Here is a 21,421-nt window from a genome sequence, read left to right on the forward strand (position 1 = left end):
ATGTGTCGTTATTGAACCCACATACAAATCAATACATGGTGTCAGAAGTGATTGAAAGAGAAGAGGAAAAATCTGAAGTTAGCAACTCGACGAGATAGTGGCAAGTAAGCTACCCAGCGAAATCAGCTCTCCACATATTAGCAAGCCAAAAGAGAACATCGTTACTTACCATTGGAGAATAGCTAACGAAGTGAAAAATGGAAGGTTTACACCCACCGGCGAAGCTTCAGTTGACAGGTAATGTGGCTGAAAATTGGAGGAGGTTCAAACAACGTTTGGAGTTGTATTTAGCGGCAATCGGAGCTGACGAGAAAAGTGATAAAATGAAAGCGTCAGTGTTCTTACATGTCGTGGGTGATGAAGCGCTGGAGGTGTATAATAACTTCACATTCGCTGCTGATGGAGACAAAATGAAGTTGGATAAAATAATGGAACAGTTTGAGGCCTACTGCATACCTAAACGTAACGTGACGTTTGAGAGGCACAGATTTTTCACATGTGTACAGAAAACGGGAGCGACTATTGATCAGTATGTGACTGAACTGAGAAACTGAAGCAAAACGTGTGAATTTGGGGGACTGACAGACTCGCTGATAAAAGACAGACTGGTGTGTGGTATTCCAGATAATGGTCTAAGGGAAAGACTGCTAAGAGAGCAAAATCTAGACCTGGGAAAAGCCATAGCACTGTGTAGGGCTACAGAGACTGTGAAGTCGCAGGCAAAGGAGCTGTTCAGTGACAGTAGCTGCAACGTGGATGCAGTGAGAATGAACGGGCACAAACCGTTTAACAAAAAGAGCGCCAATGTGAAAAAAGAGGCGTGGCCAGCGAACAAAAATGAAAGAGGCAATCGAAAGTCATGTGTCGATGCGGTACACAGCATACACCAAAAAAGTGTCCAGCATATGGTAAAACATGCAATAGTTGCAACAAAAACAACCATTATGCCTGTTGCTGCAAGAACCAAGCGCAACAAAGCAAGGTCCATGCAGTAGATGAAAGCGAGAAAGAGGAGTTCAATGTGGATGTTGTGTCTGAAAAGAAAAAAGAGACTGGATGTTGACACTAAAAGTGAATGACATACACATTCCATTTAAATTGGATACTGGAGCACAAGTTAATGTGATATCAGAGACTGATTTAAAGAAAATTAGACCCAGACCAAAGATACATGGAATAAAAGTGTAAGTGACAGGATACTCAGGTACTGACATACCAGTGAAAGGAAAATGCATTGTCAAAGTGACACACAAGGACAGAGCGCACACGCTAGCATTAATCGTGGTGCCAAAGGATGTGCAAGCCATACTAGGTTTAAAAGCCTCTGAGAGACTGAACCTGGTAAAGAGAGTCCTCGTTGTGGAAAGCAAAGGAGAGACAGTCTATGATGAACTCATGAAAGAGTACAACGACCTACTCCAGGGTCTAGGCTGCCTTCCAGGAGAACACACGATCAGAGTAGATAAAAGTATGCCAACGGTCATACATCCATGCAGAAAAGTTCCATTTGCTCTTCAAAAGCAACTGAAGGCAGAGTTGGACAGGATGGAAAGCCTGAACGTGATTCAGAAGATAGATGAGCCAACTGAGTGGGTGAGTTCCCTCGTCGTTGTGGACAAAAAGAATGGAAAGCTCAGAATTTGCCTGGATCCAAGAGATCTAAACAGAGCAATAAAGAGAGAGCACTTCAAGCTTCCTACACGTGAGGAAATCATGTCACAGTTTGCAAATGCAAAGTATTTCAGCAAGTTAGATGCATCATCAGGATTTTGGCAGATGAAACTGGACGAGGCAAGTTCAAGACTGTGCACATTCAACAGTCCATTTGGCAGATACAGATTCCTAAGGTTACCATTTGGCATTGCCTCAGCTCCTGGAGTGCATCACAAAACTATCCATATGATCTATGAGCACCTGGAGGGAGTTGATACATCAATGGATGACATCATAGTATGGGGAACCACGAGAACTGAGCATGACGAGAGACTGAAAAAAGTGCTGGAAGCAACAAGGAAAACAAACCTGAAGCTGAATAGAGAGAAATGCCAGCTCGGGGTGACAGAACTGACATTCGTGGGAGATATCCTTAGCGGTGAGGGCATCAGACCAGATCCCAGAAAGGTGTCCGCCATTGAGAATATGCCAAAGCCACAATGCAAAAAGGACATGCAGAGGTTTAATGGAATGATCAACTACATGGGTAAATTCATATCCAACCTCTCAGAAAAGATGGCGCCACTGAGAAGACTAACTGAAAAGAACATAGAATGGGAATGGAATCATGAGCATGAGAAGTCATGGAGCGATCTAAAGAAACTGCTCACAGAGGAACCAGTTCTGAGGTTTTATGACCCAGCGAGACCCATCAAGATATCATCAGATGCATCACAGAGTGGGCTCGGTGCCGTTCTTCTGCAAAAATATGACTACTGGCAACCTATTGCATATGCATCGCGCTCGATGACAGACGCGGAGACGCGATATGCTCAAATAGAAAAGGAGCTGCTCAGCATCACATACGCCTGTGAAAGATTTCACCAGTTTGTGTCAGGACAAGCAATCAGTGTAGAGACTGACCATAAGCCCTTGATTGCATTGTTCCAAAAGCCACTAAATAGCTGTCCGCTTAGAATACAAAGAATGATGATCAGGCTGCAACGCTATACACTGAATGTTGCGTACACACTGGGTAAGCTGATGTATACAGCAGACACGTTGTCCAGAGCTGTTGACCCAAGTGAGCCCGCAAACACCAAAATGGATGAAAAAGTGAACGCCTACGTGGACATGATCATAAGTGCACTGCCCATAGCAGATGCAAAAATGGAGCTCATAAAGACTGAGACAAACAAAGATGAAACAATGAGACAACTGAGGAAAAGCATCTTGGATGGATGGCCCAACATGAAGCAAGACTGCTCACCTGACATGGCAGAGTACTGGAACTGCAGGGCGGAACTATCAGTGGTCGAAGACATCATCTACAAAGGAAGTAAAATAGTTATCCCAAAGAGTCTGAGAAAAGAGATGCTAAAAAGGATCCATGGAGGACACCTGGGAATCGAAAAGTGTAAGAAAAGAGCACGAGAGGTGATGTACTGGCCACGAATCAACCAAGATGTGACAAATGAGGTGTCAAACTGCACAATTTGCCTGAAATATCGAGCAAGCAATCCGGTAGAACCACTAAAGCCACACCCAGCACCAGACAGACCTTACCAGAAGGTAGGCGCTGACCTATTTGTATGTCAAGGGAAGGACTATCTTGTAGTTACAGACTATTACTCCCTGTATCCAGAGGTTTGTAGACTGTACACCACCACTGCAGATGCTGTGATAACATGTATGAAAGCCATATTCTCCAGACATGGCGTGGCAAACGAGGCCTTCACAGACAACGGACCCCAGTTTTACAATGCAAGTTTCCAACACTTTGCCAAAGAGTGGGACTTTGTCCACACAACGTCAAGTCCTCACTTTCCACAGTCCAATGGTCTAGTGGAAAAATCGGTCCAGACAGTGAAAAGACTGATGTACAAGGCAAAAGACAGTGGAACTGACTTCTACCAGAGCATGCTTGTATACCGCACAACGCCGCTCGAGTGTGGTATGTCACCAGCCCAACTCCTTATGGGACGTCTGCTAAGGTCAAACCTACCCATCCCGGAGAACCTCCTGAAAACAAAAGAGGGGGAGAAAGTGAGGAAGTTCAAAGAACAACAGAAAGAAAAGCAGAAGTACTACTATGACAGAGAAACACAAAACCTACCTGAACTCCACACTGGTGACCAAGTAAGGTTCAAAGACAAAACAAACATATGGACTCAGAAGGGAACTGTCCTGAGTGAAGTCCAACCAAGATCATACACCATTCAGACAGATGAGGGTGCTGTTCTGCGAAGAAATCGCCGGGATCTTCTCATGGGACCAGCCACAGCAGGTCAAAAGACTGATACTGTTGAACAACCTGATCACACAGCAGGTCAAAAGACTGATACTGTTGAATAACCTGATCACACAGCTGAGAAACCATCATCGGAGGCAACAACTCAGATTCAAGGACAATCAATCAGAAAATCCTCAAGACACGTGAAGCCTCCTGAGAGACTCATTGAGCAAGTTTAAGGACTCTTATTATAGAAGGAAGTAATGTAATCTTATTCTCTCTTCAAGTTCTAGTGTATTTACATATTTCACGTGAACACACAAAACAAGGTTAAAAAACCTTGATCATGATAATGATAATGTAAGCTCATTAAGTGTTACAGTTAAAATGCAGAGTAATACAAAGAAAACATGTTGTTAGATAAAAGTAAAATACTTTTGTTTTAAGAAAGGGAGATGTAATGATATCAGCAAATAGTGATGGTATTTGCCTGTTTGATTATTTATGCCTTACCAGCATATTTGCCTGATTGATTATTTATGCCTGACCAGCAGAGGGCATGTGAGAGACAAGCAGTTTAGTTTTAGTTTCATTTTAGATGGATCTCTAAGATGGTGTCTCCTGTAATGCTGTTAACTGAGTTGAACATACTTTAGATAAAAAGTCATTCTCTTCCATGAATGTGTCGTCATTGAACCCACATACAAATCAATACAGTCACTGGGTCGAAATCCTGGAACTCCCATCCTGACAGCACTGTGGAATTATTTTCACCACACGGACTGCAGCGGTTCAAGAAGGTGGCTCACCACCACCTTCTCAAGGGCAATTAGGGATAGGCAATTTAATGCTGGCCTTGCCAGTGATGCTCACATCCCTTGAATGAATTAAAAAAATATTCTTATAAGTTTGCAATATGACAAGAGCTGTTAACATAAAAAGCCCCATTTATCTTGCTCAACAGTCTCTGGCTATCATTTGATACTGTTCTCCTTCTGGTATTGATCACCTTTCAGAAAATTTAATTCCTTTAAAAAAAAACCCACAGAAGTTATTGTGAAGGAGCTCTCCAGATGGCTTGGTGCGTCAATGTATCATGTGCTGTGGCACAGAGCCTTACAAACAGGAGGGTCCCATGTGCAAATCATAGTCTGTTGAGTTGGCTGATCTCACATGGAATGCTACAATTGGCCTCCATCTCTCTAGTCTAAGGAGGTGACAAATCAGCTAGAGACCCTGCTCTTGATCACTATTCAGCTACCTTTGGTGGAAAACGCATGCATGTAAATGTCCGGTGAGAACAGGATCAGGCATGGCTCTAATGCACTTCACAGATGAATAGTCTGCTTGCACACACTATCAAGGCTCGCATATAAAGAGTGACCATTGGGTAAATTATTAAAGGCTGCTGGTACTTACATAATTATACCCCAGCATGGATCACTGCCTTCCGGAGAGGAGTACAGAAAAGGGGAGGAAAACAGAAGTTTTATGAAAATAGGAAGTCTGAGAAACGTTAACATACTTGTACGTAAAGAATCCCAAATCTAACTGAAGGCTGTATTCTGCGGTAATGAATGGTGCATGATGAAATCGCATGCAAATAACATAACTGATCGAAGTTGCATTGGTATTTTCCAAAAAAAAGGCTTTGCAAGCTGAAGAATAGGGCAACAATGCCCTTTAAAAATGTTCAGTTTATGTTTGAAATTTCACAACATGCTTGTTACAATTCAAACACTTTGGGTTGGATTTTACCAGCCCTGAGGAGGTGGGTTTGAAGGCGGATCAGGTGGGAAACTTTGGAAAAAATGACGGTGGGTTCCGATCCCACCGTCAACCCGCCTCCATGCAACTTTGCCAGAGGCGGGCTTGCAGAGTCCGTTTCGGTCGCGTTCCAAGCGACGAGATAGGCCCTTAAGGCACTTAACTACTACTTAAGGACCTCTACAAGGACCTCTATAATGCCATTTTGAGAGGCCTTTCACATTTTCCTACATTTCTAGCGTGCTGCACGTCTCCCCTGAAACACGCCAGCTAATCCTGTCGCGTTCACAAGTGGCTGGCTTCCTAACAGCTGCAGCTCCACCTTAAAAACGGAGATTTCAACAAGGATCAGTTGCAGGTGGCAGAACTTTGTTTTTTCAGGTCTTGGAGAACTTTTTGCAGGTCTACTGCTTTTGTTAGTGGTGAAGCTGAGATCCATCTCCACTGTGACTTCTGGGAAAACCCTCTCCCCACATTGACTGAGCGCTTCCTCGACTGAGGTAGCTGCCAGCAGCATGGGAACCATTTATTTTCTTTCATCCTGGACCTTAGATTCGGACGAAGAGCAGCAGCAGAGCCAGGAACAACAACAACAGGAGCGCCAACCTGCTGCTCACCCACCTGATGGTGCACAGGGCAGAAAGCGCCAGTGCAGGGAAGCACGTCGCCGCAGGAGATACCCCCAAAACAGGGTTTACAGGATGAGGATGAGCTTCCTCAACATGACTGAGCAGCAGTGCCAAAGGAGGCTGAGACTTTCGCGAGAGGTAGTCACTGACATCTGCGCAATGCTGCACCAACACCTGGAGCCCAGAGGATTCGGTGGACACCCCTTAGCAGTGGCTGTCAAAGTCACCACCACACTCAACTTTTTTGCTTCAGGCTCCTTCCAGGGATCATCAGCGGCATCTCCCAGTCAGCGCACACACTTGCGTCACGCAGGTAACCAATGTCCTCTTTGCAAAAGCGCACCATTACATACACTTCTCCACGGATCAAGCAAGTATAACCGCGCGTGTGGCTGGCTTTGCAAATATGACAGGCTTGCCAAGGGTGCAGGGCGTCGTAGACTGCACACATGTGGCCCTTAAGACACCCCATCACAGCCCAGCTATTTTTGTCAACCGCAAGGACGTCCACTCCCTCAAGTCCCTGTTTGCGCCAAGGACCCTGGCAGCTGCCATGACTCGCTCATCCTGTGGCAGTCTAGCGTGCCTCCGCTCTTCAGTCCGCCAAACCAACTTTGCGGATGGCTACTTGGAGACTAGGGCTAGCCCCTGAAGACGTGGCTAATGACTCACTACAACTCCAGCCACGTTTCGACCAGGTCCATTATCGAGCAATCCATCGGCTTGTTGAAGATGCGATTCAGATGCCTTGATCAATCAGGTGGAGCCAGAGTCTCCAGAATCATCGTGGTCTGCTGTGCACTACACAACATCACACAGCATCGTGGCTTGCAGCTGCCTGAGGAACAAGTGGCTCAGTGCATAGCCTCCTCAGATGAGGAGGAGAACGAGAACAAAGACCTTGCGGAGGTGCAGCAACCAGCTGCAGCAGCACGCGAGCACATTGCTGCCCGGGATGCAAGGGATGCACTTATCTTGGCCTGATTTGCTTAAGTTGGCCAATCAAACACATGTGCCTGGCACCTTCTTACCACACCATAGACAATGGACAAGAACCTGTGGCTTCCTATCACACTACCCACCATCATGACAAATACAGTTTGCCCTGAGCCCTCAATATGGAACTTCCATTTCCGAAATGACAGAGTCCAGAACTTCAACAGTTTGCCATCACTTCATTTTAGTACATTGACTGAAGGATGGCATTTACCAACTAAACACAACAGAACACCCAAGTGACTATCCTTGTGACTACTTGTGCTTTATCTTCCACTTACGTGTGCTCCTACGTGGTGCTTCCCCTGTGGCTTCAGCAGATGTGGAGGCCCCTTACTCACTTTCATGCTGCTCCTGCTTCAATTCCTTTGGCGGGTGTCCTCTGGGGTTGCGAGCCTGTGCGTCTGTGCAGGGGCTGAGACGCCCATCTCAGTTGGGTGAGGACTCTGGTGGGGCTCTGACCGAGGGCTCTGCAGTGGCATGGGAGTGAGCGCGCTTGAAGAGGAGCCCCCACTTCTTTGGTGTCTGCCACCAACATCCCTCTCATGGGTCGGCCCCACTTCAGTGCTAGCAAGTGGCTTGACAGCACCTTGCTGCGCATCACTGGGGCCATGAGGACTCGTATCTGCACTGGCAGTCCTACTCCAGACGACTTACATGAAGGTCTGGTTTTTCTGATCAAAAGCTGCCCATCGCCCTTCCAGAGATGTCAGTCTATTCTGAACATTCACCATGTTTTCAACACTCTGGAGACTTAGCTCCTCCATGGCCGTAGCCACCCTCTCCTCTACCGTAGCCATCCTTTCCACGAAGATTGCCATCCTTACCGCGGTGATGCGTTCATGCGCCAATGCTTCCACAAAGGCTCTGCTGATGTTAGCGTTGGACTCCTCCAACCTCTCCACACTTGCAGTGACCCTAGCAATAAAACCTGCCAGAGACTCCTGCACCTGTTCCTGGAGTTCCAGCACCGCTCTCCTTCTGGATGGACCCGAGACACAGGGCTGGATTTTGCCAGCCCTGGGGAGGCGGCTTTGGAGGCGGGACTGCCGGGAAAATGGCAGAATTTGGGGGCGGGTACCCAACCTGCCTCCATGCCATCTTGCCAGGACGCCGGTAGCCGACCCGCGCCGGGTCCTGCCTCCTCGAGGCGGGAAGGGGATTAATGCCAATTAACTGCCTGTTAACAGGTAGTTAACGGACAGTTTTTTGGCTAATCCCTATTTTGAGCCCTGAAGTGTGGGCTTCCCGATGGCTCCGAACCTCGCCAGGGTCAGCGAGGCGGGCCGTCGGTCTGCGGGGGTCGGAGGGGCCGAGATGTCCGGTGTGCAGGTGAGTAATGGGTGCATGTCTGCAGGGGTAAGTGTGTGAGGTGTGTGTAAAGTGTTTTAATAAGTTTTACTTACCTTTACTTCTTCCTGCAGGCTTCCTCCCTTCAGGTCTCGGGAGTCCCTCAGCTCACCGGCACAGAAAGCAGAATGGCCGCTGAACTGTCAAAAGCTGCAGCCTTCTGCTTTCTGGTCAGGAAGGCTTTCTAATTGAGTCTTGAGTAAAGACACAACTTAGAAGACAGATTGTCAGTGTTTGACAGCTTCACAGAGCTGTCAAACGATGACATTTCATCTGTCAAAAGCTCTTGACAGATGAAATGGCACGCGCTGACGCTACCTGTAACTGGCTTTCCCTTAATTGGCCTGCTAAGCCCACTGAGCGGGCTTAACAAGGTCAATCAAGGGAAAATAGCGTGGGTTGGCCACAAGTCGATGGAGGCGGGACTAAAACCCAACAAGTGGGAGTCCCGCCTCCAAAAGCTCCCCATTGACAAAATCCAGCCCACAGGGTCCACATGCAGCTGAGCAGAGCTGGGAGCGCCCTGTGGCCTCCGACGAGGACTCTCCACTGATGCTCACTTGTGAGCTGTGATACAACAGATGACAACACTACTCTATGTCCCGAAGGTCCCACCGAGGTGTACGTTTCTGCGCTGGTGCTGGGTGTGCCTAATTCTGCTGACGCTGCACCCTCAGAGGTTGCAGGTTCCTCTGAGCAGTCTTCTGGCTCAGGCCCTGCCTCCTAGACAGTGGGGAGGGGGCTGTCGATGGTCCTGTGGGGGAGTAACGGCATGAGTTAGACGTGATATTAACTTAGCATGCACACGGACTAGTGCAGATAATCATAAATCAATATGTATGAGCATCAGAAGCCATATCAGTCACTCATGCAATGTAAATGAGAGAGATGCAAAACTATTCTGTCACCAGCTTGCTCTGATGCGCCTCTCTGTCCGTCCCCCACTTCCACATCCTCTTCAGCTCCAACGATCTCTAGGGCCACCTCCTCAGCGCCGGTGAGCTGGGCTATTGAGGGTGCCCTCCTCCTGTCTTTGCCCTTTCCCTCTTATTGTAGGCTCTTTTTCCTGCAATGAGGGACACAAGTGGAGTTTGAGTGAGAATGATGGAGTGAGTGTAGATAATCCATAGCATAGATGCTTAGGAAGGACACAAAGATGGAGTAAGGTCCCAATACTAAGGGCCCTCCCTGTGTGTTGTTAGTTGTTGTCATAGCATAACAGTGATAGGGAGTGTGAGGGCAGCACAGTCGAATAGTGAAGTGATTGTGTACATAGAGAGAGAGGGAATGGTTAAGGGTGCAAGGGATGTGTAACATTTGCATATTGAATTATTGGCCCGCAGACATCTGTAAGGAATACCTATTATACTCACGTGATCACATGCTGAGTTGTCATTGGCCTGCAGGCATCTGTAAGGGGTCCTAACTCCATCTTGTCCACATGGTGCGGTATGTTTTAAGATCACAGACCTGATGCTTCATAAAAGAGTTTAAACTGTAATACTCCGTTGTCCTGCAATTTATTATTTTTGTACAAAGTGTGCAAAACAAGACAGGATGTAAGGATAAAGTGGGCTGTGTAGGAGTAGGTTGAGAATGTAGAGTGATGGTGCTGAGAGGAGATAGGGAGCAGAATGAGGGTAAAGGTGATGCTATACTTACTTTGCCTGTTCGGACAAGGTCATTGAACCTCTTTCGGCACTGCAGCCAGGTTCTGCTGAACATTGATCTGGAACTGACCTCCTGAGCAAGTTGCAGCCACACAGCTTTGGACTGCTGGGGAGGTTTTTTTCTCCCAGAGGATGGAAACAGCACCCCCTTCTGTGCTCTGGCTCCCTCCACCAGAGCATGGAGGGAGTCATCATCAAACCGTGGTGAGGCCTTGGACCTTGAAGTAGACATTCCACGAGCTCCAAACACTTTGAAGAGAAGCAATCACAAGTGTAGAGGCTGAAAATGAAACCATGCAGTTGGAGAAATGACATAATCAGAGGCGAGTTTCAGGCCCAAAAAACTAATTGGGCCAGGGGTGTGCACACGCTGGGAATCAATTGCCCAATTAGGGCAAAATAGATAAATTATCCCGTCTGACAGCGGAGGCGGGAGCGGGATCCACCAACCATCTGACCCACCACCAATGGTAAAATCCAGCCCATTGATACTTCCTAGCCCTGCTCAGCACAGAAGTCCCCTTCCATAGATAAGCATGCATTTTCAATGAGTAAAAACTTGACCACCTGTGCAATGTATCTAGGACATAGTGTGCCAAGGAAGACAATGAACCCCTTCTACTGTTGATAGGTGCACTGAAACCAATATAGGTTATTCCTGTACTGATGGCTCCAAAATTGGTAGAAAATATCACACCAACAGAACATATAACTCAGGTTAAAAACTACTAATTAGTTTTTCTTGAGACAAAAATAACACAAAAGCAAAATGAATTACACAGCAGGATGTGTAGAATACTGACGGGAATTTCTTTGGGTCTTCTCTCACTTTGCCGTAACTACAGTGGAAACCCTGTTTACATACGTAAATGGGGTTTATGCCGAAGTTCCACCAAAATTACGGTGGCGGAGTGGGAGAAGCCTTGATGAGATTTCTGCCGTTCATTTGTCACCAGTATTTTTAAACCGTTCCAACAACAAAAGTTGCGGATCTTAGCAATTTATTTTGGTAACCTTACTACCTGTAACTTGGAATGCGTGACCTTGATGAAAAGCTTTTATGTGAGAAAGACACTTCAGACTATTTCTTTAGCTTCTGGCCCATATAGCAGTACAGCAAGAAGGGAACTGGCAAGTGAGGACGCCAATCTCAGTTATATATCTCTTTCTCCTTGATCCAGGCTAGTACAAGGAAAATACAGTTATCATTTACAATTAATCAAAGTTAACCTACAATGAAAAACTCCTTGCAGTGTAAAACCTGTCAAACAAGTTTAATTTACAAGGTGACCTCTTGGATACCAGACTGCTAGTTCTTCATCTGTGATGCTGATAAATAGGGCCCCCTGCTGAGATGGAAATTTCAGATAACAGCTGTGACTTTCTTGTGTTGGCCAACTCTCATTTGATCTGAAGAAGCAAACCATTTATCCTCACAAAATGCCCCCTACAAGCAATCTGTATACTAGCAAGGGATGTGGATTTCTCCACCTTTCCCAGAACAGAGAAACAAAGGCAGCAGACAAACTCTCCCAGAATGGAGTTGCTCCTATAATAATATGTTGTAGGAGTCTGCACTCCTAACAAAAACTATCGAGCTATCGAGGGCGGAGACCACGTACAAATATCGGGTCTGGTCCTGCACGATGTTGCAGAGTTCAAATTGCGCCTCGGCCTGCACAAACCAGGAGGCCGCCTGTTCCCAGAATTGGGGGAGCTTCAAGGCCACAGCGTTGGCATCCATCACTGGCCTGCGTTCCGTGTCCACCGCGAAAAACGATCGTGAGGATTCGGGGTCACCAATGTAGGAGTCTGTGCACTCCTAACAAAAAGACTGTGAACTAAACTGGTAGTTAACAAACTTAGTTTAATGCACTGAAAGTATTACAAAACAAAAACGCAGGAGAAACTCCAAACAGGTCTGTACACTAGCTCACTCCACGAGGACTAACTGGAAACGCCCTCCAACCCTGACGTCATGACATCATCACGTTTCCCGCCATTGGGAACGTCATGTGACCCACGTGATGACGTCATCGCGTCAGATCGCGATTTTATCGATCCCGCGCTGTTTAAACAGGGCAAACATTAAAAGGTAACAATAATGATTAAAGACAATTGTACAAGTTACTGTGAGAGTCTCTTTGGTGGCTTTGCCACATACGCCCCCCCAGAATTGTCTTTAATGAGGAAAGTCAATCGCCGAGGAAGTCGGACAAGCCTGTTTGACCGACTCCTAAATTCCCAGAGAGGAAACCGCTGAGCAGGTGGTGAGCTGGCAGGTAGCACGGTGCGGTTAGGCGTAGCGGCGGCCGGCCCCGGCGCGGAGGCTGCGCCAGTTCAACCGGCTGTTCGAGGTCCAGGTGCGCAGGTTTGAGGCGATCAACAGAGATGTAATCAGGCTTGCCCCCGACGTCGATCACAAAACTCTTGTCCCCGGTCTGTAGAACCTGGAACGGACCTGCATAAGGAGGTGCGAGCGGGGTACGATGGCCGTCTTGGCGCACAAAGACGAACTTGGCCTTTGACAGCTCCCCAGGGATGTTGGAAGAAGGCAAACCGTGCTGCGAGGTCGGAACTGTGCGGAAACACTGAGCCGCGTCCCGATGGGCCTCTCGCTGACTGGCTGCAGACCACGGCCGCGTAGGGGACGGCAGGAACTCGCCCGGAACTCGAAGTGGCTGACCGTAAACCATTTCCGCGGCCGACGACTGTAGATCCTCCTTCGGTGCCGTGCGCAGTCCCAGCATCACCCACGGCAGTTTATCGACCCATGCTGCATCCAGAAGGCTGTCCCTGAGCGACACCTTCAATGAACGGTGGAACCGCTCGCACAAGCCGTTCGCTTGCGGGTGATAAGCCGTAGTGCGGTGTAGTTTAGTGCCCAACACTGAGGCCACCTCATTCCATAGTTCCGACAAAAATTGCGGCCCGCGATTTGACGAAATCGCAGGGTCACCAAACCGGGCTACCCATGATGAAATGAAGACTCGTGCGATATCCACAGAGGTGGTGGACGTCAGGGGAACCGCCTCCGGCCACCTCGTGGTGCGATCCACCATTGTCAGAAGGTGCGTAAAACCACGGGACGGTGGAAGTGGGCCCACTAGGTCAACGTGAATGTGGTCAAAACGCCGCTCCGGTACCTCGAAGGTGGCCAGAGGGGCCCTGACGTGCCGTTGCACCTTGGCCCGTTGACAAACCACACAAGTGTTCGCCCAGTCGCGGACCTCTTTGTGTATTCCTCTCCATACGAATTTGGAGACTAGCAGCTTCTGCGACGCCTGCACTCCAGGATGCGACAGCCCGTGTATGGCGTCGAAAACGCCTCGGCGCCAGGTGGACGGCACAATCGGACTGGGTGCACCCAACGAAACGTCGCAGAGTAGAGTGGTACCTGCCGCATGGAACGGTACATCTCTCGGCTGGAGGCTGGCGGGGACAGAACGAAAGGCCTGAGTCTCCGGGTCGACAGCCTGGTCGGCTGCCATTCTTGCGAAGTCAATGCCTAATTGAACGGCCTGGACGGCGGCGCGGGAGAGGCAATCAGCGACGACATTGTCCTTGCCGGCCACATGCCTGACGTCGGTGGTGAACTCGGAGATGTAAGTCAGCTGCCGTTGTTGCCGAGCTGACCACGGCTCAGGTAAAGCGCTGGTTACCGAAACAGACTTGCACCCGTCGTTTCCCGCAAGTGCGGATTGTACCCCCGTTGGCAGCTTGGAGGGGAGGACCCCGTCCGAAGGTCGAGGACCGAGGCGGGAAGTATGCTGCACTGTGCCCCCGTGTCACACAAAAAACGACGGCCCGAGATGGAGTCGGTTAAATACATGAGATTCCCGGAGTCGCCGATCACCATCGTGGCCGCGGGGGACGCACCGGACACGGTGGTCTTGACTCGCGGCGGTCTGTTCGATGGTCTGGGCACGAAACCACACGGTGGTCGGCAGCAGCGGGCCTTCGGGCCGAAACGAGTGTGGTAGTAACAGTAACCGGCCGTCGGAGGCGCCGGGGCCGGGCCCCTCGGGGCGGGGCGTTGTGCGATGGCGCAGTATTGCTGCCGGACCGCGTAAATTTCATCTGCCTCTTCGGCGAGCGCGATGCAGTCCCCGGTGTCTGATCTGGCGAGGGCTGCCTGGACGTGTTCGGGCAGCTGCGTAAGGAACAACTCGCGGAACAGGAAACATGGGGGTTCGGACCCCAGGAGCGTTAGCATGTGGCTCATTAGTTCCGAGGGTTTGGAGTCACCTAACCCTGGTAGTGTCAGTAAGCGGCGAGCGTGCTTCGCCTTGGTAAGGCCAAATACCTGCAGCAGCCGAGTCTTGATGGCTACATACTTGTCAGCATTCGGGGGGTTCTCCAGAAGGCTGATGATCCTCGACGCCGTCGAGCTATCGAGGGCGGAGACCACGTACAAATATCGGGTCTGGTCCTGCACGATGTTGCAGAGTTCAAATTGCGCCTCGGCCTGCACAAACCAGGAGGCCGCCTGTTCCCAGAATTGGGGGAGCTTCAAGGCCACAGCGTTGGCATCCATCACTGGCCTGCGTTCCGTGTCCACCGCGAAAAACGATCGTGAGGATTCGGGGTCACCAATGTAGGAGTCTGTGCACTCCTAACAAAAAGACTGTGAACTAAACTGGTAGTTAACAAACTTAGTTTAATGCACTGAAAGTATTACAAAACAAAAACGCAGGAGAAACTCCAAACAGGTCTGTACACTAGCTCACTCCACGAGGACTAACTGGAAACGCCCTCCAACCCTGACGTCATGACATCATCACGTTTCCCGCCATTGGGAACGTCATGTGACCCACGTGATGACGTCATCGCGTCAGATCGCGATTTTATCGATCCCGCGCTGTTTAAACAGGGCAAACATTAAAAGGTAACAATAATGATTAAAGACAATTGTACAAGTTACTGTGAGAGTCTCTTTGGTGGCTTTGCTACAATGTAACGTGTTATGATGTGAAACAAGATGAATCCTCTGTGTCTGACAGAATGCTCGTCATATAGAGACATTTCTAAATATGGTTTCCTGTCTATTCATTTTAATAGACAGAAAATCATGGGCTGCACATGTGTGATTTCTAGATGTCTGCTCTGGGCGCCAGGAATGCACATTTGGAAAATTTGCCCTTTAGTGTTCCTTAAGATAGCCGATTGTAGAGATTAGATTATCTCTGGTCTTTCAAATAATCAGGATCGAGTGCAAACCAATATGGTGGGTATATTGCATTTAATCGGCGTTTAAGATGGAATATAACACACTAGTTATACAGCAATAAAACATACAACCGTGACAAGCAGCTGGTTGGACAGATGGCTGGCATGTGCGAACAGCTCTCCTTGTCTCACGTATCTCTCTCTCCTTGAACTACCCAAGTGTGTTAGACTGAAGTCAGCATGGTGTCCACCCTTGGGAGTTCTCACTCCACCGTCTGTGCTAAGGGCTTTTCGGGTCTTGCTTTTATTCTCTTTTTAGGGGTGGACCTGATGAAGAATATGGACAGGACCATTTAACCTGTAAGGGTTCTTCTTAAACCAAGGTGCCCAATGGTATGTTGAGTACTTTTGTCTTAACTTTCAAATGAAAAGCCCCCCCTAAGGGGTCTCATGCTCTTCCCTCACACATCTTTCCTGTTTATACATTTTGAAGGCACCATCCATCTGAATTCCTCTTATCTCTCCGTATCCTCCCAAGTTTGGAGTCAGACATGTCATTCTCGGCCTTCAGATGTTCATAGCTGCTTATCAGTTATTTATGTTCATGCAGCTTAGCTGTGCAAAACTAACTCTTTCATTCCATTATCAGACTATTGTACCATTGACTAAATCATTAAATTCCCAAAGCTATTCTCACACACTGGTTAACTTACGCATTTTGAAGCAGCTTTGTTAAACAAATTCAGAATCCTAACTTAGCATTATAATATGGTTATTAGTAGTAATCAAAGAAACATAGGTGTTGGCCCTTAGTTTGGTCAAATTAAGGATACATTAACCAAAGTTGAAATCCTTACTTACAACAGCAGATAGCTAGCCTGGAAGCAAGGTCAGATGTGACTGCGACGGTGCAGAATGTTATAACATCCGCAGGGAACCAAAAACATGAGCAATTCTAAGCATCTATCCAGCTATTCTAATACTAGTCTGAAGAGACACTTTTGTCTCAAGTTCTAATACAATCATCTAAACACAGTATTATTCGCGTCACAATTTCATTTGCATAACCATATATATTTTAGGTATCCCTAATTTCTAACAGACCAATAAATGGTAGTGGTGGGAGATGGAAAATCCATGGATTCCAGATGGAGACAAATTGACTTTTTACACTTTGGCTTTCTTATGTTGTTGAGACCTGAAGAATATGGATTTTTATCCTACTTGTGGTTGTTTCCTTCTGAAAAAAAAATCAGTATTCTTCACGTCAGTTTCACTTTCTGCTTATCGTGATATCAGCATGGAGCTAAGTGTTTTGTTTTAGACAGGTTACTTGTCCCTGCTGTGCTACAATTTCGGAGTAGAAACCTATCAGCAGAAGAAATACGAAGAAAGCGCTTTCTGGCTGAGGTAAGGATGGTTTATTTTACTAAGTTTGAATGATTCCCACCAATGGCTCTTGTGACAAAGATATTAAATTTAATCCTTCTATACAGTTATATACAAAGAATTTCCTTGGGACTTCTCCTGCTCCGCTGCCATAACTTTGGTAGGTTGTTCAGCAGAAACGCCGTTTATGCATGTTAACAGGGTTTTTGTCCAACTTTTGCCAAAGTTATGGCGGCGGAGTGGGAGAAGCCACAAGGAAATTCCCAATAATAGTTTTTTTTAGAAAAGTGGTGTCAGTGTATGCAATTTATTTATGGACTACGTTTATAAAATTAGATTAATAAAGCGGGTTCCTGCAATGGCAGTGGATTGCAGACTATCCCATCCAATAGTATACTACACAATGCAAGTTGCAGAATCCTCCATACTAGCCACATGTGATGAAAGCTAGTAGCAACGCTCCCCAATGACTCCAACAATTTTTCATGCTGGAGCTCAGAGATCAGTGTTCCTCTCCTCATCAGCTGTGGATAGATACAATCTCACATTTCAGTCAGCTGTTTCCTGCTCCTCCTGGGCCATTTCCACCTGCTCTTGCTCACTTGTGCTCTATGTTTCACCCAGTGTGCTGTCGTCAAATTCATCTTCTAAATACCCTGGTATAGATCTACATGAGCTGCTGCTTGCCTAGGTGAGATTGAGTGACATAATGTGCTGTGAGATGCATGGCTGCTCTTAGTCACAGGCCCCCACCTCAGTTTCTTCTATTTGTACCTACAGAAGGGAAGGAGAAAATAAAATACAAGTACGTTCTCATTACAACTTCATGGCATGTAGCATTCTCCGACGATACTGGCATAAATCTACTGTTCAATGCATATTTCGATGTCAGTGAATGCATGACTTGATAGGATGGAGACTAACGGAAGGATCGATTGCTATCTCCTGCTCCTGTGTTTGCCTGTTCCTCCAAAGTGAAGAGAAAATTCAGGTTTGCTGGTTCTCCACCAGTTGCCATCCTCTCTTTTGTTATGTGCTCTCTTCTGCAAAACCAGTGGCATACATTGAGTAGTTGACAAATAGCATGCCACGTATCATAATGTTACCCATGGATGTTGGGAAAACAGAACCGTGCATGATGTAGGTGCTGTGCACAGAAGAAGTTGGTTGTACAGTTGAGGTTTGTACTGGTGCTGGGAAAGGGAGGTGCTTGGAATTGTACAGTACTGCCTAATGGACAACCACGCAAAGTTAGCCAATACTGTAAGAATGTGTGGGTAGAAGGGAACACCTTGCCAGCAATAGTTATGAGCGAGCTCCCTTGTAGCTTTCAAAAGCTCTGAATTAATTTATCCATGACTACACAAACCACTCTGGGTACAGGTATATTGTGTATAAGTAAAACAGGTTTATTAAGCATTAAACATCCAGTACAAAGAAGTAATACTTAACAAGAAGATAGTCGCAGTTTGTTCATCGAACCCCGGCGTTCCTTCCGAGTGACTGTGGCGCAGTCTCTTTAACTCTTGCTGTGTTCTGTTGACTGAAGCTTCTCATCCTCTGGTTTCATGCTGCTTTCAGTGTTCAATAGCTGTTCCTTTATACCTTTTTTCCCCCTTCAAAATACATAGCAACTTGCAGCTGCTTGGGCAGTCTCACCATTCTGACCTTCACAAGTACGGTCTATGATTCCTTCCCCTTTTCTGCTGTGAACTTTGAGTATGAGAACTTTTACATCTTTTGCCTTTCCCATAGCCCATTATCTTGACTGGTCTGAAACTTCAATGATAAGGGATGTTAGGTATTGAAAACCCTCTATCTTACTTTGAGACTTAATTAATGTTTTGTCCTCTGGTTTCTCGTTTTTAAATATAACAGAAAATCTACACTACCTCAGCACTATTCTTGCAGTTAACATAATGTTGGCTTAATTTTACCATCATGCTTTGGTCTCAGCCATTTGCCACTTTATACAGGCTTTTTAGGTTTTTAACATACAATTTCACATATAGTTATTTTAAAATGGTTATAGAATCTTAATAATTACTAAATCCTACAGGTACACTCTATCCTGCACCCTATTCATCACATACAAATCCCAACATTTTATGTATTTTTGCTTTTGTCAAAGAATTCAACTCCTTTCCCTATTGTCCGTGTCATAATTAAAAATAGCTGCCAAGATAATTAACTCTTTTTGACCATTAGAATGTGAACAATGGCACAGTGGATCACTAGAGTTTGTTTTAATTTTAAAAGCTTACTTTGATGTGGTTTCACACCAGCTTCTTTTAGCCAACAGCTGTTGCCCATCCTTCCTGGTATTAGGTTATTTCTTTTAGGTGATTGGCTGAAAATGTTTTTTCCTGCAATTACCAGAAGTTGTGACTTGGCAGTCTAATGATAACTGAAGAAAACCAGTTACATGGAGCAGCCCTATCATCATTGGTAATAAAACAGTGCACATGGCTTAAAGTACAGGCAGCTCATCTGATAAATGCAGTTCTTCCACATTCATGTTTTTAACATGAGACAACACTTCGGGTACATAGTCAACTTGCATAAAACATCTCACAACTAGTGTTTGCCCAATGTTGATAGTTCTGAACCTTTGCCTACTGTTTCTTATACTACAAGGGTGAGCTTGGCTGGCCTGATGACACGCAGAGGATTTGAAGAAGGCGACCCTACTGGGTAGATCATTTTTTGTTGTACCTACTGTTAATATTGCTAAAAGTGTGTTTTCTACCACCAGTCAGAGCTACGACATTGGGAAAATGGATAAAAAATATTCCCCGGGTTCTCCTGTGCAGGTATGTATCTATATATATAAAAGGATATGTCTGTCTCTCTGTCTGTCTCTCTGTCTGTCTCTCTGTCTGTCTCTCTGTCTGTCTCTCTGTCCGGCTATACAATCAAAAGTTATAGAGCGTACCTACACATATGTTATATCAAAAGAAAGCTCATCATTAGGGGACTCTTGTAGGCATATTTACTTTTTGCTCGGACAAAAATTGTGCCGACGGTCGGACAAAAATTGTGCTGACGGTATCCAAAAAACTTTCAAAATTCCTCTCATTATCCGCTTATTTGCATCGAGTGGGGGTGGGTTCATTGTGTGTGCGGGCGGGCCATCCTACAGTTGAGTGACGTGATGATTGACCAGTCCTACAGTTCAGTGACCTGACGGTTGACCAATCGGTGCATGTGTGGGCGGGCCTTATCATTCTGAACCGAGGTGAGTCGCCGCCATCTTGATTCCAAACTTTTCATTTCTTTTTCCCGCTTTCTGCGTCATTAAAAAAAAAAAAGTTGCTTTTAAAACACACATTGTTTTTAAAAAAAGTTAATTACCTTCTAAATCTTTTACCTAATCTCATTAATTTTCCTACCTTTCCCCGTTTTTGCAGGTAGGCCTCGAAGCCTGGGCGTCTGTTGCCAGCCATGCTGGACCCTAGGCAATTGTTTTGTGGCAAGCTCCTCCCACCACTCACCCCCCCCCCCCCCCGCTGGGCCCGATTCCGAACCAGCGGCCAGCCATCTTGGTAAAGGCTGGCTGGGCTCACTGCAAGCTCCTCGCGCTTCATTTGCGCTCGCGATGCATGGCGCACGCGCACCTCCACACAGAGCGCGGGGGGGGGGTCGGGGCTCGGGAGGGAATGGGGAGCGGAGAGGGTTACCCCGGCAACCGGGCTCGCCAGCCGCAATCGACCATCTCAAGCCGCTCAGGCCCGGTCCCGGAGATCGGGAGGCGGAGAGTGGAGAAGGGTTACCAAGGCAACCGGGCCCGGCCAGCCGCAGTCGGCCGTCTCAAGCCGCCTCAGGCCCGGCCTCAGGAGGGCGGGGCTCGGGCTGACCGGGGCGCTGCACTCGGCATGTCAGTGCGTGGGGCGGCACGGAGCTCAGCAGAGCCATCGCCGGCAGAGGGGAGAGGGTCTGCTGGCTCCCCCCTCCTTCCCCCACCTCTCCCCCTCCCCCTCCTCCTCCTCTCTCCCCCTCCCCTGCCCTCCCCCTCTCCCTCCCCTCCCCTCCCCTCCCTCTACTCCCCTCCCCCCCGCCCCCCCTCCCCTCTCCCCCTCCCCTCCCCCCCTCTCCCCATCCCCCATCCCTCTCCCCTCTCCCCCTCCCCCTCCTCCCCCTCTCCCCCCCCTTCCCCCCCTCCTTCCCCCCCTCCTCCCCCTTCCCTCTCCCCCTCCCCTTCCCCCTCCCTCCCTCCCCCCCTTCCTCCCCCTCCCCTTTTCCCCCTCCTCTCCTCTTCCCCCCCCTCCCCTTTCCCCCCTCCCCTTTCCCCCCTCCCCTTTCCCCCTCCTCCTGTTTCCCCCCCTCCCCTTTCCCCCCTCCCCTTTCCCCCCTCCCCTTTCCCCCCTCCCCTTTCCCCCCTCCCCTTTCCCCCTCCCCTTTCCCCCTCCCCTTTCCCACCCCCCCCTTTCCCCCTCCCCTCCCCTTTCCCCCCTCCCCTTTCCCCCTCCTCCTGTTTCCCCCCCTCCCCTTTCCCCCCTCCCCTTCCCCCCTCCCCTTTCCCCCCTCCCCTTTCCCCCCTCCCCTTTCCCCCCTCCCCTTTCCCC

The 21,421-nt window shown here is 47.9% G+C and overlaps 1 protein-coding gene across 1 annotated transcript in view; it reads left to right on the forward strand.

Annotated features, from left to right (window-relative positions):
* tex11 (testis expressed 11) overlaps positions 1 to 21,421 on the forward strand; it is a 300,617-nt gene that overhangs the window by 52,307 nt on the left and 226,889 nt on the right. The window contains exons 8-9 of the mRNA XM_085992186.1: positions 16,792 to 16,877; positions 19,612 to 19,669. Of these exons, the coding sequence (XP_085848312.1) occupies positions 16,792 to 16,877; positions 19,612 to 19,669 (144 nt within the window). The remainder of the gene's footprint in view (positions 1 to 16,791; positions 16,878 to 19,611; positions 19,670 to 21,421) is intronic.

The sequence above is a fragment of the Somniosus microcephalus genome, chromosome 1 (genome assembly GCF_052327205.1).
Source record: "Somniosus microcephalus isolate GS21.2 chromosome 1, FLI_Smic_1.0, whole genome shotgun sequence".
Taxonomy (NCBI): domain Eukaryota; kingdom Metazoa; phylum Chordata; class Chondrichthyes; order Squaliformes; family Somniosidae; genus Somniosus; species Somniosus microcephalus.